This window comes from Ischnura elegans, chromosome 9 (genome assembly GCF_921293095.1).
Source record: "Ischnura elegans chromosome 9, ioIscEleg1.1, whole genome shotgun sequence".
Classification (NCBI taxonomy): domain Eukaryota; kingdom Metazoa; phylum Arthropoda; class Insecta; order Odonata; family Coenagrionidae; genus Ischnura; species Ischnura elegans.
In genome coordinates this window covers 5,012,082-5,029,466 of record NC_060254.1, presented here as the reverse complement: position 1 = coordinate 5,029,466, position 17,385 = coordinate 5,012,082, and the positions used below count along the sequence as shown (strand labels likewise).

The 17,385-nt window shown below is 40.3% G+C and overlaps 2 protein-coding genes across 2 annotated transcripts in view; one reads left to right on the top strand and one right to left on the bottom strand.

The window, feature by feature from the left end:
* Positions 1-17,385, top strand: part of LOC124165867 — a 183,913-nt gene that overhangs the window by 93,404 nt on the left and 73,124 nt on the right. The window contains exons 5-6 of the mRNA XM_046543402.1: positions 443-516; positions 11,143-11,258. The gene's annotated coding sequence lies outside the window, so the exon portion shown is untranslated. The remainder of the gene's footprint in view (positions 1-442; positions 517-11,142; positions 11,259-17,385) is intronic.
* On the bottom strand, positions 708-4,283 carry LOC124165868. Its single transcript, XM_046543403.1, has one exon. It carries the CDS (start codon positions 4,281-4,283, stop codon positions 708-710), a length of 3,576 nt encoding a protein of 1,191 aa, XP_046399359.1.

Below are 17,385 nucleotides of genomic sequence, written 5' to 3'. Positions count from 1 at the left end.
ATCATTTTTGGGGGTTATGAGTGTGCTGCATGCGTGTGCGCGAAGTCCGAGAAGGCTGTGACTAAATGGACTTGTAACTCGACGTAATCGTAATCTCCAAACCACATTTATATTTTTGTGCGGGCGTTTGGAGGCTCCATCTATCCTATTTGATATTATGTGATCCGTAATATTTTTGGACTGCGTGTAAATTTCTGGGTAGCTGTATTACATCTGGTGCACAGCGGATGTGTTCATTCATGCATGAGCTTCAAGGAATACATTTTAGCGTTTCAATGAAATGTAAATATGAAAGTCTCTCCATGATTCATACATCCTGAATTTGATCCGTTCCTGTCAGACTGCCGTGTTATGACCACGATGTCAGTGTAATTTTAGTTTAAAATAGATACATTTTCTTTCGTTATCTCTTTATTTGGCTCATGATTCACCTCTTCTCTAGTTTCAGCACTGTCAAGGATTTTTTCCTGAAAACTGGAGACTGAATTCGAGGAAGCCTGCGGGAAACAAACCTGGGTGAGTGAACGTATATGTATCCAATGTGTAGTAAAATATCAGTTTCAGTAAAAACCTAATCAAGGTTTTATTCAGCAAGAATAACACAGTTTAAGTAAACAACTTAAGTGTTGCCACGACAAATACAATTATTAAAATTAAGATCAACAACATAGTATGTTTATACCACATTCACCCCCACTAAAAATCGATTAGTATCTGATGTAGTCATTTAGATAGGCTGGTAGCCTTCGCTGCCGTCCACGTGGAGAACCTTTCTGTGGAGATGGACTCTTGGGTTGTTCAGAGACACTCTTACTCGAATTAGGTATGCCCTTATCTTGCCCTGTCTCTTCATCGCATGAGGAGTTTTGTGATGTCAGTTCTCCGGAGTCAATAGATGGGCTCAAGGGAGGTCCGTCAAGCTTGACTGGGAAGTCCCCTCTTGGAGCCAAATGTCTAATGGAAACACTTGATTCTTGCCCATTGGGAAGCTTTACATATGCATAGTCTGGATTTGCCTCTATTAATTCGACTTCCTGAACAATCGGGTCATACTTGCTGTGCCGCAAATGGTTTTTCATTAAAACTTGACCTGGTTTAGTTAACCATGTAGGCAAGGAGCGACCATTGAAAGATCTTCTGGGATGAGTGAACATACGTTCATGTGGGGTAGCATTTGTTGAGGTGCACAACAGTGATCTAATAGAGTGAAGTGCTGACTGAAGCACTTCTTCCCATTGTTCTGTCTTTAACCCTTTTGACTTTAAGGTCAAAAGTACAGTCTTCCATATTATTCCATTGTATCTTTCGACCTGACCATTTCCTTGGGGGCTGTAGGCAGTAGTTCTACTTGTAGCAACGCCTAAGGAGGTGAGAAATGATTTCAGTTCATGTGACATGAACGAAGCTCCTCTGTCGGAATGTATATAAGCTGGTGTACCAAAGAGCGAAAACACCATAGTCAATACTCTCACAACAGTAGATGCCGAAATATCTGTACAAGGAAATGCAAAAGGGAACCTTGAATATTCATCAACAATAGTCAGTAGAAAACGGTTCTTGGATGAGCTAGGTAAGGGTCCTTTGAAGTCTAAGCTTAATCTCTCAAATGGAGAAGTTGCCTTTATAAGCTGCCCTTCATTTCTACAGAATCGAGGTTTTAATTCATTGCAGCAGGTGCAAGAATTAATCACTCCTTTAATTTCTTCTAGTGTGTAGGGCAGGTTTTTAGCTCTAACCCAGTGGTGCATTCTTGTTACACCCGGATGACATAAAGCATCATGTAGTTCTTTGAGGTTCATTCTTCCCTCTAAGTAGGTACTTGCTGTAATCCTCGACATTGTGTCTGCAGTTGTGTTTTGGTTGCCTGGTCGGTAAATGATATCGAATTTGTAATTAGCTAATTCAAGTCGCCATCTCATAATTTTCTCATTCTTTATTTTACTTGAGTGATACTGATCAAACATGAAGGCAACAGACCTCTGGTCAGTGATGACCTCAAAATGTCTTCCGATAAGGTAGTGTCTCCAGTTCCTCAGTGATTCCACAATAGCATAAGCTTCCTTCTCAACAGAGGAATGTCTTTGCTCAGCTGCATTAAGTGTCCTAGAGAAAAAGGCAATGGGACGTTCGGCTTGACTCAGGGTGGCCCCAATGGCAAACTCTGAAGCGTCAGTTTCTACTCGAAAAGGTGTATTTTCTTCTATTGCAGAGAGTGATGCCTCTGCTACATCTTTCTTGAGTGAATTGAATGTTGTCACAGCTTCTTCAGACAGCGGGAATGGTCCTTTTACCAGAAAAGGGCGAATCTTCTCTGAAAATTTGGGAATCCATCGGCAATAGTGAGCAAACATACCTAAGGTTCTCTGAAGGGCTGGCATGTCATTTGGGACAGGTAGGTTCATCAAAGGTGCAAGCCTATCCGGATCAGGCTTTATAACTCTATCTTCGATCAGATATCCTAATATTTTCACAGATTTAGTTGAATATTTACATTTATCTTGGTTTAATGTCAGATTATACTTTTCTACTGCACCTAAAAATCTTTCCAAATTTTGGTCATGTTCCTGTTGGTCATGGCCGCAAACTGTTACATCATCTAGATAAGGAAAAGTACCTTTGAGCTTTTCTTCCTTGATAATTCTGTCAATGTTTCTCTGGAAAGCTGGGACACCGTTAGTTACCCCGAAAGGAATTCTGCGGAACTGGTAAAGTTTTCCAGCAGCTTCAAAAGCAGTATATGGCTTATCTGATTCTAGAATAGGTACTTGGTGATAGGCACTCTTGAGGTCAATGGTGCTGAATATCTTGTATTGTGATACATTCCGTACCAACTCCTCTATTCTTGGGAGAGGGTAGGCATCAAGCATTGTAAATTTATTAATAGTTTGTGAGTAGTCAACTACCATCCTAGGTTTATGATTTTCTCCCTTAACTACAAAAACTTGAGCACGCCATGGTGAGTTACTAGGTTCTATTACACCTTCTTTGAGCAATTTTTCCACTTCAGCAGCGATGAATATTTTGTCGGATTCTGTGTGACGTCTTGACTTAGTTATGACGGGTTTGCAGTCTGGTGTGAGATTGGCAAATAGCGATGCTGCTGGAACTCGAGCAGTAGCTAGTGAGCAGATTTTAAGAGGTGTTTGTTCTCCATGGAATTCTATTTCTACAGATGAGTGACTCTTCAGAAGATCGTGCCCAATCAGGAAGTCAGCACACAGATTTTTCATGATTAACACCTTAATATTTGCATATGTATAGGTCTGAATCTTCAAGGTCAGCGTACCACATCCAGTAACATCAGAACTCAAAGAAGAATTAGCCATGGTTATCTTACCGGAGTAAGGCTTAACGACTATTCCGCATCTCTCCACAAAACGTTCATTCAAGAAACTAAGAGAACTTCCAGTATCGATAAGTGCATTTAGTTCCACTCCATTGATCAATACCTTAGTCATGGATTTTTGAAGGCATAGAGGTGCTGTTACTGCAGAAGCCAAAAACGACGTAGAAGCTGTTGAATTTGTAGATGAATGCTTAAATCTTGATTTACATACTTTTTGGTAATGTCCTTTTTTTCCGCAACCTCTACAGATAATATCCTTTGCTGGGCAAGAGTCCCTTGGGTGCCGTTTGTTACCACAAAAGAAACATTTTTCAGATCGTACCAAAGCAGCTGATGTTGTTGTAGTATCTTCAGGGCTATCTTCTCTATGGTCAGCAGCAGCAACAGGAGTTGAATCTGCTGTATTCAGATAAGACGCTGAATGTAGCTCAGCCAGCTCAAGTGACCTAGCCTGGTCATGGGCCTTCTCTAATGTGACGTTGGTGTTTTCCAGTAATCTTTCTCGAATACGAGAGCTCTTGAGGCCTCGTATGAAAGAATCCCTTATGTACTCATCTTTATATTTATCAGCTGTTACTGCTTGAAATTCACAATCTTTGCTCATTTGTTTTAATACCTGGAGATATTCATCGACTGATTCACCCGTCTGCTGAGTTCTAGATGCTAGGCAGTGTCTTGCAAATATTTCATTTCGTTTTGTGATATATAATGAATCTAGTATTTTGATGGCATCTGAGTAGTTTTCTGAGTCACTAATATACCGAAAGACGTTAGCAGATACATAATTGCAGAGTAATTGCAGTTTACCATCTTCTGAAACCTTGTTCACTTGGCCCAGGAAATTAGCAAATGTTCTTTTCCAGTGTTTCCACTTCGATTCAGCACCCACATGTGAAGGGTCAGTATCAAATCTTTCTGGCTTTAAAAGCTGTTCCATCTTACTAAAGAATTCTTGCTGAATAAATTGTAGTAAAATATCAGTTTCAGTAAAAACCTAATCAAGGTTTTATTCAGCAAGAATAACACAGTTTAAGTAAACAACTTAAGTGTTGCCACGACAAATACAATTATTAAAATTAAGATCAACAACATAGTATGTTTATACCACACAATGGAATGGTAGAATGTGGTCTTCCTGTTGTTTAACACCAATGTTTCCTCTGTCATTGGGTCAGTGAGCTCTTAATCTGAGTGTTTGCAAATGGTGTAACGGCTTTGCTATATGAATTGTTTTCAATCTCAATTTTGCTCCCCGGGTGCATTCAGAATTGTATTCGCAGTCGATTATTTGTCAATCATTTTATACTTCATCGTGTGTTGAACATTAATTGTCGAATTTCAGCGCAGATGACGCAATTTTCCTAGGCTTGAGCAATTAGTTAGATCTCGTAAAACACTCCCTAAGCATTTTATACAATGAGCGAAATATTTAGCGAAATAATGAGCGAAAGGTTCTCTTAATATCTACATCTACATACTGCTCAGGAAGTCCCCTCAATAGGCGTGTAGGAATGCCATTCGTTTAACTGTAAGAAATAATTAATGTGTCAAGTAACGAAAGGAAGTAGGCACACGTTGGAGTGGTTTCGCAAATGAGTTCGACCTTGCTCTAATTAAAGTTCCTTATTGTGTTGGAAAAAAAGAAGTCCTAAACCAATCCGCTCCATCATCGTTATTAGTCAACAATTCTAAGATTGGTTTGACGCAGCTCTCCATTCCTCTCTCTTATCCGCTAACCTTTTCACATCGACGTATTTCTTCTCTTTCACATCATTTATAACATGCCCTATGTAACTCATTTAGAGCTGTCCATTGCCCTTTCTCTCTCCCTTCCACCTGTCCTTCAATGGTAGAACCACATTTCCAGTGCTTCCACTCTTGACTTCTCTTCTGCTGCTGTCAACGTCCGGGCCTCGCTCCCTTAGAGAAACATGCTCCATGTGTATCATGTAATGAATTTTTTCCTTACTTCTATTCTTGTATTCTCAGCTGTAAGATGATTCTTCTTCCTGTCGAAAGCCCTCTTCGCCTGCGCTATTTTACTATTTCTTTCTTGCTTCGTCCATAGGCTTTTCGGCGTTTGGGCTTTTTTCGTCAAGGATCGAGAAATATCTCTCTCTCTTTCTGAACGATATGATGAACCAGGGCATTGATGACGTCGCTAACTCATTTAAAATGAAATTTTTGCACTTTTAATTTTAGCTCATTTTAATAGTAATAATATTTATTTATTTTAACGGGCACAAGCCCTTTTACAAATTAAATTACAGTAATTCCACAATTATCCGTAAAAAAATGTAAATGCCATAAAAAAGCGGACAAGGAATATTAGACATACTAAGAAGAAGTGTGATACAAATATTAATCTTCATTTGAGACAGTGATGGAAACATGAATAAAAGAAAATGAAGAGTAAAACTAGACATACATTTTAAAATTAAAAGAAAATAGTTAAATGTGGACTGACAATAAATTATAGTTAAATATATACTGAAATTTGTACTAAAGAATGAAACAGACTAGTTAGGTAGGCAATCAAAAATTGGTCTGCAAGGAATTTTTATATAAAAACTTTGATTGATGAAAAATATCAACATCTGAGCATGTATAATTAAAATCTCTTACTATCCTGTACATAGGTAAATAAAATATTTAATTGCAACTACTATGTATATGGGAGGGAAAATATATTCTGAGATCTTGTATGTAATGCAGGAACACTTATATCAATAAGACCTAACAAATCAGCACATTGGACTTGGTTATTTAACAACGCATGTAAGAACATCAAACCCTATTGTTTTCTACTGTTGTACAGTGTATATAGATTAAGTAAATGTAACGATTCAGTGTATGATCCACTCTTTCTATCAATTCTATATCTAAAAGCAACCAGTATTAAAAATTTATTCTGGACCCTTACAATAGTGGATTCATATTTCAATTAGTATGGATTCCAAACCAATGAACAGTATTCGAGTATAGATCTAACTAAAGTAATGTACATCAATCGGTATGCGATAATATTGCTAAAGTCTTTACAATGTTGACAAATGAATCCAAGTAATTTGTAAGCTTTGCTAACTATATTATCAATTTGCGTATTAACTGTTAGATGTGAATCAGACAGTACCCCAAGGTCCTGTTTATCATGAACCCTACTTAATGAATACCCTGATAAGTAGTAGTTATTTAGGTAAGGAAGTTTCTCTCTGTGAAAGGTAAGAATGTTACATTTATTTATATTTAGCTGCGGTGAATTAATCTCACACCAGGAAGCAAGAGAAGATAAACAACTGCAGATCTGCTACATCTTTGCTTGAATCAATGGCATGGAATATCTTCAAATTATCAGCATACATAAGATGTCTTATTGAGTTTAGAGAAGCACCATTATCATCAACGAAAATCAAGAAAAGAAGGGGACCCAAGTGTGAACCTTGGGGAACACCATTGGTAGCATAGAATGATGAAGATACAACATTTTGAATTTTGACTACTAGTTCTCATAAGAGAATGGCGAACGAGGAAGATTATTTTTCATTCTTAGCTTATCTTTTTGTATTCTTCCATCTAGCGAATCTTTCCCATCCATCTATATTTTCCATCTGTTCGCGTAAATTGTGTCATGTTAAATTTAAATTTAGGTCTGAGTGGAGGGCCTCGTTTTCCTTAAGTAATTCCACCCTAACCTTGATAGATTACGTCACGATAGGAAAATTTTTTGATGACGCGTGTGAAAAGAATTCGTTTATAAATGTGATGCTCCTTGCTTTAATGGACGACGTCGTCACCTCTTCCCTGTCACCTCCCTCCCCCATCCCTCTTCCTCCCCCTCCTTCCCCTACCCCACACTCCATTCGACGAATCTACAAGTGGCGATGGTCGCCTAACTTTCTCCCTCCGTTTCCGTCACCCGCCTCCAGCACCCTAATTATGTAACTGTGAGAAGGGTGAGAGCGATGTCGTTGCCAGGGGCAACGCGATTCCCACGACGGAAGGTGATAGCAGCGATTATGAAACCGTGATCGCTCTCTTTATCACGCTGCGAGCGTCGTCGGCCTATCACGTTCGAAACCCATGGTGACAAGCATATGCTGACATAAAAACGAGCACTAAATGCATATATTAGCAAAAAATTATTGTTTATTTAATTTAAAAATGCCCTATGATCGATTAAAAACCAATATAATTCTTAATTATTTCAACTGGAGTGCTCTGTTGACTTTATAGTTGTCCACGTTGTTCAATTGTTATATGCGCATGGTGGTGAATTCGATTGAGCAGCTTTATTTTACACAGCAAATTGGAAAGTACTGCTAATTGAAGTACATCCGTGATTCAAACGTCAATTACTTTATATCGAAGTTAAATTATCAACATTTGTCAAGTACGTTCTCCAACATATCAACACCGTTAAACTCCTTTTCAATTTTTAATCATCATAAATCAACTATTAACTAACTATTCAAATCGCTAGCGCGATTACACTTGCATTATCATTTCAACATTAATTAGTTTCAATCCAAGGCCACGACTTTTCGACCATTCTCTACGATATAGCAAATAATTTGCAGCATCTCCCGGCGAGCATTAGCATAATAGATTACGTTATCACACATCGAAAAGTAATACTACACTTTCCCCATAACTTTACCATAATACGAGTACTTAATTATAATATTATCTATTGGCGAAGCGAAGTACTTAGCTTTGAACTGCCTCCATTATATGTTTTAGTTGTTTGTTATTGTTATTTCAAACTCTCCGCAGACGACGCATTATCGGTCAGAGATGTGTCGAAGGATTTCATTGGCTCTTCAGATTTCTCAATGATACCAACCTCACGCGCTCGTACCTGTATGATACGCGCGATGACGGTGGCTTACATGATCGCGTGATACAGCGGAACGTGATAGGAGAACGTGATGGTCATCTATCGCCGTCGTCGCTGTCACATTTACATAATCGAGGTGCAGATGTCTCCCCCGTCGCTTCCGTCCTCACTTACATTCGCTCGCTGTTGATACCTTGGTCGCCATGGAGATTTGAAGAACATTGTCGCCTCGCGCAGTGGTCCGGAATCCCAAAAATGTGCCCAAAAATCATCATTTGATTATCACAACAGTTCTTTAGAGAGCTAAAGCCTGCGTCATCAAACGTATTGCCCAATACGTCCGAAATATGGAGATTATAAAGTGATCACCGCGGACACAGCTGGAGCATGGATAATAAACAACCTGCATCCACTTTAAATCTATATCTACCTTACAGGATATTCAAAAATACGAATGACTCAAGGATAAGATCCACTTGCTACTCGCGGAAACTTCTGCCCAACCCTTTGTAGCTCTCGCTTTGCTCGATATGATGGTACAGTCCTTCTCTTCATACTTCCTTTTTCGGTCTCGGCCACGCCAGCAGCGCTGACTTCGCTTAAGTAGCAGGGTTGCGAAGTATTCGGTAATCAACGCGCGTTCAGACGATGGCTATGGTACGGCTTTCGGTTACGGCTGAGGTTGAGTGAATCCACCGCTGCAAAGTGCTACTCACCGCGACTTCACTGTTTCCTTGTAGAGGAGGATAAGATGACAGATAAGATGAATGAGTCAACGAGGGAGAGAGTGGGGGGGACTGTGTGGGGAAATATTTGCGCGGGAGAGTGTTTGAGGAAGGAAGGAAGGGTGTGATGGGTGAAGGGGGCGCCTCTCTCTCTCTCTCTCCAAGGATCTCTCAGAGGACAGAGAATGATCGACGCCCTGGGATGGATGTTTGGTGGGTGCGGCGGCGAACACATCGTAGCACTCTCGGGGGACTCTGTTTCAAACGCTTCCTCTGCAAATGAATCCCATGGAGTCGTGAAATTGGCGCCAATGGTGACTTTTGCTTGTGTACTCATGTCGCCACTGCCGAACGGCTTCTTACTGTTCGGGCGAATCAATTAAGGCACTGGGTCCCTGCCCCGGTGGTTGTAACCTCGGTGTTGTAAGGGCACACCCTACATTCTCATTCTCTGCCGAACTGCTATTTGTATCAGCTCCGACCCTCAGATTAGTGGAGGGGCTCTTCGGTAAACACCCATCGTATAAATCACGTGATGTGGGAAATTTGAACCTCGATGAGTGCGGGAGGAAAAATTTGGTCCATAACAAAATTTAGTGCGATGCATTAAAATATTTAAACTTTACTCATCAGTTAAATTTCACTGAGCTTCCCTCAATTGATTTTTCTTGGCTCAGCAATAGAGTACCATTTCGATATTCTCTTTTTTCGAGTCACGTGACACGAATGCTCACGTGCCACTGAGGCTGATGGAAGTATGTTCGGACCAAAGCGGTGACGTCACCCGCCTACCTCTTCTCATTCCTAACTCAGGTCGATTAATTTATTTTGGAATTGCTTCGCTCAGCTGTTTTCAACGTTTCCGCGTATCATAAAAATCATATTTGATGTTTGTCGAGGGTCTTCATAGACCGATGCTTGCAATCCGAATTCGAGCCAAGTCTACAATCTCCGCCAAGCGGAACTCTGTTTATATTCACTCCTACAATTGGCCTTGATAGTGTTTGAACAAGGATTCGTTGGGCGGGCGCCTGTTTCTACTGATTCCTCAGGGGACAGGAACATGAGAATGATGACGCGAGGGTGTTATAAGGATATGTATACAGTGCCGTACATGCATTGTGGGCTTATTACTCTGGGGACCAAATATCAAATCCTTAGAATGCCCATTCCCTGGGTTAAAAATGGCGCTAATAATGACGTCCGCTTGTTTTTTTTCCTTCATTCCATCGCCGAAGGCAACGGGATAACGTATAAGTATAGAAGAGGTTGGTTGAGGCTTGATTGATGCTGTTGCCACTTGAGGCACGTTTTAATCGGATCCCTAGACTGTTCGCAGCGCGTCGACGAGGTGGGAGCGATCCATTTATGCTCAATATTTGCTAAATATAATACTTACAATCGCGAGGAATAGCATTGAAAATGTATGCGTTTGATATATTATATCATCATTTCGATTAACAGCCCTTATTTGCCCAGAGTGAAATTCGGATCGGCTTATGGGCGTCGAAGCTCATGAAGAAGTTGACTGAAGAAACATGTATCACGTTCGGATCTAAATACCGTTTAATGTAACATAATGTTTTCAACGCTTCCACGTATTTTCAAAGCATATATGTTTGTTTATCGACGGTTACCTTAGACTGCTGACTGAAAATGATCCTTGCAATGCGAATTCGAGAAAATACGAGGTGTGTTCATAAAGTAACGTAAGTTTTACCTTTTTCTGCTAAAATAATAATATACATCCGTCTAGATTAATGTTATCGCCTTCAAATTAATCCTAATTAGATATTCAGTGGCAAGAACATAGAAACTGGAGATACGGAGGTGATGGAAGGGGCCAGCATTGAGTGTTGGTGGAATTTTAAAAAACCAAACTCATGGGAAGAATGTAAGGTTAGCGGAGGAGATAGGGTAAGGAAGTGAGTGGGATTTATAGATGAAGAATCGATCAATGGGAGGAGGGCCTTCGCAGAATGGAAGAAAGAAATTTTATGAGTGGTGACAGGCTAGGTTTATTAGGAAAACGTACTGTAAACCTGCTCTAAATGGATTCGAGCAATGATATTCTTTTTCATATTATGCTGGATTATCATCGCTTTATATTTTATAAAAAATATCGTTGCAATATACCAGATAATGAATTCATCCTTGAAATACAGGATTTGTTTTATATTTTTAATGCTGTTTGTCGATTTCCTTAATTCATCCATCTCTTTTTTTTCCTTCAGGTGTGCAAAGTGTGCCGTTGACATTGATTGGCTCGAGCATTTGTGATTTTGGTTGGAGTTTCACGCTGAAGTGGCTGCAGGCAGTGGCGACTCGGGGCTCGCTGAAGGCATCGCAAGTAAGTTCATTTGCACTCGCATCGATACCCCAATTCCCATCTTCACACGTTTTCCACTATTTGTGATTCCCATAGAGTATGGAAAATAAAGAGACACGAATTTTTCCTTTTCTATATTCTAGAATCTGGCGAGGAAAATTTGACGCATTTCACACGTAATTCGATGACGTCACGAACTCATGCCGAAGAGGTTCACCATTGCTTAGTTAATCCTCGGTCACAATATCGACCGCTCCCAGCCGCAAAGGAGTATCTCAAAAAATAATTCCATTCTTGAATTTATGGTGCAGAATATCGTTAGTGTAAAATATGGACCATACAATAATTGTGTCTGAAATTTCGTTCATTAAATCGTATGTCAAAATATCAGTCCACAATAGACGAAATTTCAGATAACTACGACTATATGGCTCAAATTTTACATTCGGATTTTATTGTCTCGTCTTCAGCTCAGGGCTTTAAAAAGACCTCTCTCCTACCCTTCTTTGAACTTCAAAATAATATAGTATATGGAAGTAAGTATTTCGCTACGGAGGCAGTAAGTCTAAGGATGCGCTCGTGAGATCGATATGTTATTGTAAACGGTGCCTTAGAGACATTTTTCAAATAATTTTTCTGCTTTCGCGTAATGGGTTGTGGAAAATAGGTGTTATTTTGTTGTATCCTTGGAATATCAGTTTTTATCGAAATGTGTTGGCTATAATTACCATCTGGTGACCAGATGATGACTAACTACGTTGAAATCTTGCTGATACTGTCTTCATTTTTTGTGGGATCATAAAGTGTTTTACATTTCGTTATAACCTTAAGTAAAATTTTAGTGAAGATTTTATGAACTGTTTTTGAAACGTAAATGCTTTCTTCTTGTACAACTATCCATCAGAGCTCATTATTTTACGTATCCGCCTCAATCATTATTTTATGGTCCTTGACAGTGGCGGATCTATGGGGGGGGGCGGTTATAGCCCCCTCTTTCCCCTTGGGTGTCCAATTTACACTAGATAGAAAGGCGGTTTTCTTCTAACCCCCACTACTGCTGGGAGATGACTCCCACTTGGAGCCCTACCCCTTGTCCCTATCCGCCACTGGTCCATGATAAGTAGTCAATTGCCTTGTCCAGTAAAACTACCCAGGAAGGGAGAAACCTTATCTTTTTTTCCATTTTATGTTTCGCTGATCATGTTTTTCGGTGATTTACTTGAGGGAAACTTGGCTGATTGGATGCTAGTTGAACATGCTATGGAAATGGGATGCCCTTATATTCCATTGAATTTCGGGTGAAACCAAGTTATACTATGGCACGATTTTATCGTAAGCAAGCTCATTTGGCGTCTCTTTTTTATCTTGTGAAACATTTTCGCGCAACTTTTGCCGTGAGTGTAGAAGTCCTAGTTGCTTTTTGATGCGCCTCTGATGTCTTCTCTCTTAACTGTTTATTTTTTGCTCTCTGTGGAGACGCCATTGCTCTCCCATGATGCTCTCCGCTCTGCATCTCCTCTCCTCCGTCCCATTGTTGCGTCGAGAGCTTCCGGATGCATTCCCCCCTCCCCCTCCACCCCACCTCACCCCGTTTCCAAGAAGTGGCGAACAAGTGACTGGGGACACGAGCGCATTCCGCCTCCGAGGCCATCTTGGAATCAAATGAATGACTCCGGTGAAATCGACTCATCGTCGCGACTCATCTATGCAATTGAAAACTTTTTGGGTAATCCACCGCGTCCTTGTTTGAGTAGCCGCATTGTTTCTTGACCGATGCTTAATCATGGGAGGAAAGGGCTTTATTGTTATTAATTTTCACGGATATATTATAATTGCCTCTGAAGCTTCACTTTTCAATGGAAATTCGGGAAAATGTGGGAGACCTTCATCACTTTCATTATCAGCAATAGAAGTCATTCAGGGTACAAAAGTATATTAGGACATAAAATAGAAAGAGCGATATATAGCAAAATAATGAAAGAAACGTTATTTTCTGATCGAATGGAAGAAACATTTAAAATGGTCCGTTGTTTTTTCCTTGTTGCTCATTTCTGATTTTCATTTACCCGTTGGGCTTCCTCCACATCGGCCCTCGCGGCAGTCTTAATCGACTTTAATTTCATTTTCGATTCTTGAATTCTCTCTAAGTCTGTTTGGGAGGACAGAGAATTGATAACGAAGTGAATGGAGTATTAAAAGTACTCACCTGTAAAGACAATATATAAGGCAATTTAAATTTCAAAGTAATAGCGTCTTGTCTTATTACGTGACAGAACTTCCGTAACTCAAGCATAGATGACCTTTTTTTCGAGGTGCCCATCCACCTCTTGTAGTTTATTGTGTTCCGCAGCATAGCGCCCGATAAGTATGCCGTCCGTGTTCCACCGGTGTGTATTTATTGCCTACGCGATAGGAGACATACTGGACGCTTATGCGAGCGAATTATTGCCATAGGAATCGCGCCAGTGTGTTGACGAACCTTATGAATATTGATACAGTCAATTAATTGCATTTTAAAAACCTTATTTATTTTTTCGCATGTTACAAACACTGTATTGAACTCCTCTAGGCCTATTTTACGTCTTCAAATAGACTGCAATATCAATAGCTGCAAAACGATATCTCGCTGTGATTATATATTGACAAAGAAGTTTCGAATGTGTGTCATTGCGCTTCGTAATGGCAGAGGGAGAATAATAATGTAAATGACGGGATTGAAAGAGAAATTATTTCATCGCCTCTTCTTCCTCAGCTAATAAAAGTAAGTTTTGGCTTACCATTGATCCCTCATAATGTATAAATTAAATAAGCAATTTTTCGTCAATATCTTTTCCTGAGAAGTTCAATCAACTTTTGCCACTTGCGATGTATCTATAGCCATCGATCACAACTAAATAAATTAAATTATGTCAAAATTGTAAGAATAGTGGATTTTGGGGTGAAAAAACTTTCGTGTGGAATCCAAGTGGAATTCATCTTCCCATCCGTCGTAATTTCATCCGAAATGTATGAACGGAGAAAATAACTCTCATTAGCGCCATTTCCCATTTTAGCGTTAAAATGGAGCGCGGAGCTAGAGGTGTGTGTTCGTTCGGAAGGCCGAATGAGCAGTTTACTTGCGCCTCTGGGGGGTGAGAGACGTCACTCCGTTGCTCAGAGATATCAGTGTTTGCTGGAAAAGTTCGTTATTTTCCTTTAATAATGTTTTTATCGCATTTCTCTGCTTCCGAGAGAGGCGACTTGTTCTGCTTGCCTCAATGTAAATCCCAGATATCGGACAAGTGAGCTCGCTGCTCTGTGAGTGAGTCTGTAACGTTGTGCGCGATTTTTCGGCATCTTTTTCCGTCGCAGCAGCTGGTGGCGCCGAAGCGCCTTTGTCACGGCGTGCGCGTGCGCGTGTTGTTTCCCGTCATTCCCTCCGCGCGAGTGAGTTCGTCCGCCTTTTAATGAGACTGCGACTCATATGCGCCGCGCTCACTTTTTTCCCTTTCCTTCCTTCTTCCTCATCTGCACACTCTAGCCCGCAATAAGTCGCCTCAATAGGCGTACGGCATAAGGGGCTGCTAGGATACCAGCCGTTTGCAGCAAAAAAAAACAGAAGAATGAAATGCGCTTTGGAGAGATTTGACAGCGCGATGTCCATCTCTGGCATTGATTAAATTCCTTTGTTGTTATGTGAACGTAAAACGAATCGTTATCAGTAGTATACGTCTCTTATTCTATCTTTTTTTGTTTGGCCTGGGAATATAGTGAGGTTCCTTGATGTTGTTCTCCGTTTCGCTCTGAAAAATAACTTTTTAATTGCTCCAGAAACCTAAAAGTAACACTTTGCCTCCGACTCTTTAGTGGCGCTAAGTCTAATTAATAGTGTAAAAGCTGCTGTGTGACTCCGTCTGTTCGCTCGCAGCTGTTTTTTTTTAACGAATTTCGCCACTTTCCTTTGTGTTTCATTTCATTCGCCTATCTTTCCATTATGGAATCCACATTCTCGCTGCATATCCAAGGTATGTTTTCCGGACGAGTGCGAAATAGCTTCTCTCCAGCTTTTCCTTATTCATCCGAAAACCTTCCCGCAACGCGCTACACACGAATCCTAACTTCTTCATGGCTCTAACACTAATATTTCTTACATATGTTCCCCACGAAGTTACCGTAACCTTCAGATAATTCAATTCATCTGTCGCATTTACCTTGACTCCATTCACAAGATAAAAATGGGAATATTTAGACGCCCTACGTATTAAATTTAGTGCCTTGCATGTCTTGAGATTAAGTTCTTGTTCCCGTTCTTTACTCCACGCACATGTGTACCTTGTTTGTTTTCTATGAGAGGATTTCAAAGACCAAGTGATCACTAATTTCGCGATTGAGGATAGCGTCGTGACCTTATAAACGTTGAATAAACGAGTTTTACTGCCATTTGGTGTCAGAGGTCATTCATACGTATGTAATGAACGAAAGGTCTCCAATTTCGATTCCTTGTGGGACACCGAACATCATCCGAACTGCATATGGTAGAATTCCCACATGGACTAATTTTTGCTTACGATTACACAGAAATGCATGTATCCAGTTCAACATTTTTTTATGCGGTACCGTGCCAAATGCTTTATTGAAATCGAGGGTTAAGTCATTATTTTTTTTATTTTACGTTTTATACTCATTTGAAGACGTCGTAATGTTTCGTAAGATCTCTTCATCCCTTAGCCGTGCTTACCGCCATACAGTCGCAAGTTTCCATTGGCCGGGGAAGTTTACTATTTATAAAGGACTGAACAGGCCTAAGAGAGGAAATGTAAAGACCCGAGCATTCGAATATGATGATAGAAGATGATTTTAAACATTGAAACGATGGTTGTCTTTTGATAAAAATTTCCGTGGAAATACAAATTTAAATTTTATTCCTCCAAAATGTTCGGCAAATTCCACAAAGTATTTCCAGAAACCACCAACCTTCTAACATGACGTTATTTGAGCTGCTTATATTTCTAAACGTAAATTTCCATATTTTGAGTACCATGGATATTAAGCAATCGATACCCATGGCCCTGGAAGCGTTTTATACCATTTTATCCTATATAATAGCAAGTAATCGAAAGAAAAACGTCTATGGGAATCTGTTTTATTTACAGCTGTTTGGTCAATTTTTCCATGGCATATGAATTGATGCTTTGGATGGAAGTGAAATGGCCCTTAAAATAAGCCGTGGAACTACGTTTATTTTACTGCGTAAACTCCTGCCGTCTGACCACTATGTTGGAAGCGACGAAACGTGGCATTGTTTTTTGTACTAATTGCCTAAAATTCCTTCATTAATAATACTAATGCCTTCCCCAGTGTATAGAAATTGAAATTGAATTAACTTGACACATTCAGTGAGGCTTGCGATAAGATATCGATACCTCCACTGCATAAACGCTCAACAATCGCTCACCGAATCAAATCCGCTCTTATAGTTAGCCCTAATAGTACCGTAATAGTATAATCGTATCCGCTCAAACAGTACTATTAAAGCTATCGGGATGAGCGATTGTTGAGCGCTTATGCAGTGGAGGTATCGATATAAAAGTTAAACTGTGTTGTCCTGCGTTACGAGATTTCCATTGTTATGAGTGCATTTTCCGTGCATCGCGCAGTCTACATATTAAGAGTGGGGGATGAGGGAGTGCCCGTGCAAAACATCCCATCGGACCCATCGTGCATTCCTGTGTTCTACATTCCAGTTCTATCTTCTCTCGAAACACATTCTCGCCAATGCGACCACCTCCCACCGAATCGATACAAAATATTCCTCCTCTTTATTCCGAGTCCGCTTCGAGCATTGGGAGGGGCGGTGGGGAGGGGAGGGGGAGCATCTGTTCCTCCTTTCCCACTCCACCAGCACAACATATTGAGGACACAACTAGGAACTTCAGAGCAAGGACTCTCTTTCGATCACTGGGGGGTGCTCTGTCCCCCCTTGTCTGGGGGATCAGCCAGTTCTTCAAATTTTGGTCTGGCGTTTGTTTCGTTTTTTCGGCGATATTTAACCCACATAAATTGAATCTTTGGAATACCAAACAGTTCTTGGCTTCGAGGCTTTCCGTCTGTTACAAAATGTGGACTAATGGCTGCCACAATGAGTTAGGTGCCATAAATAAGCTTCTCC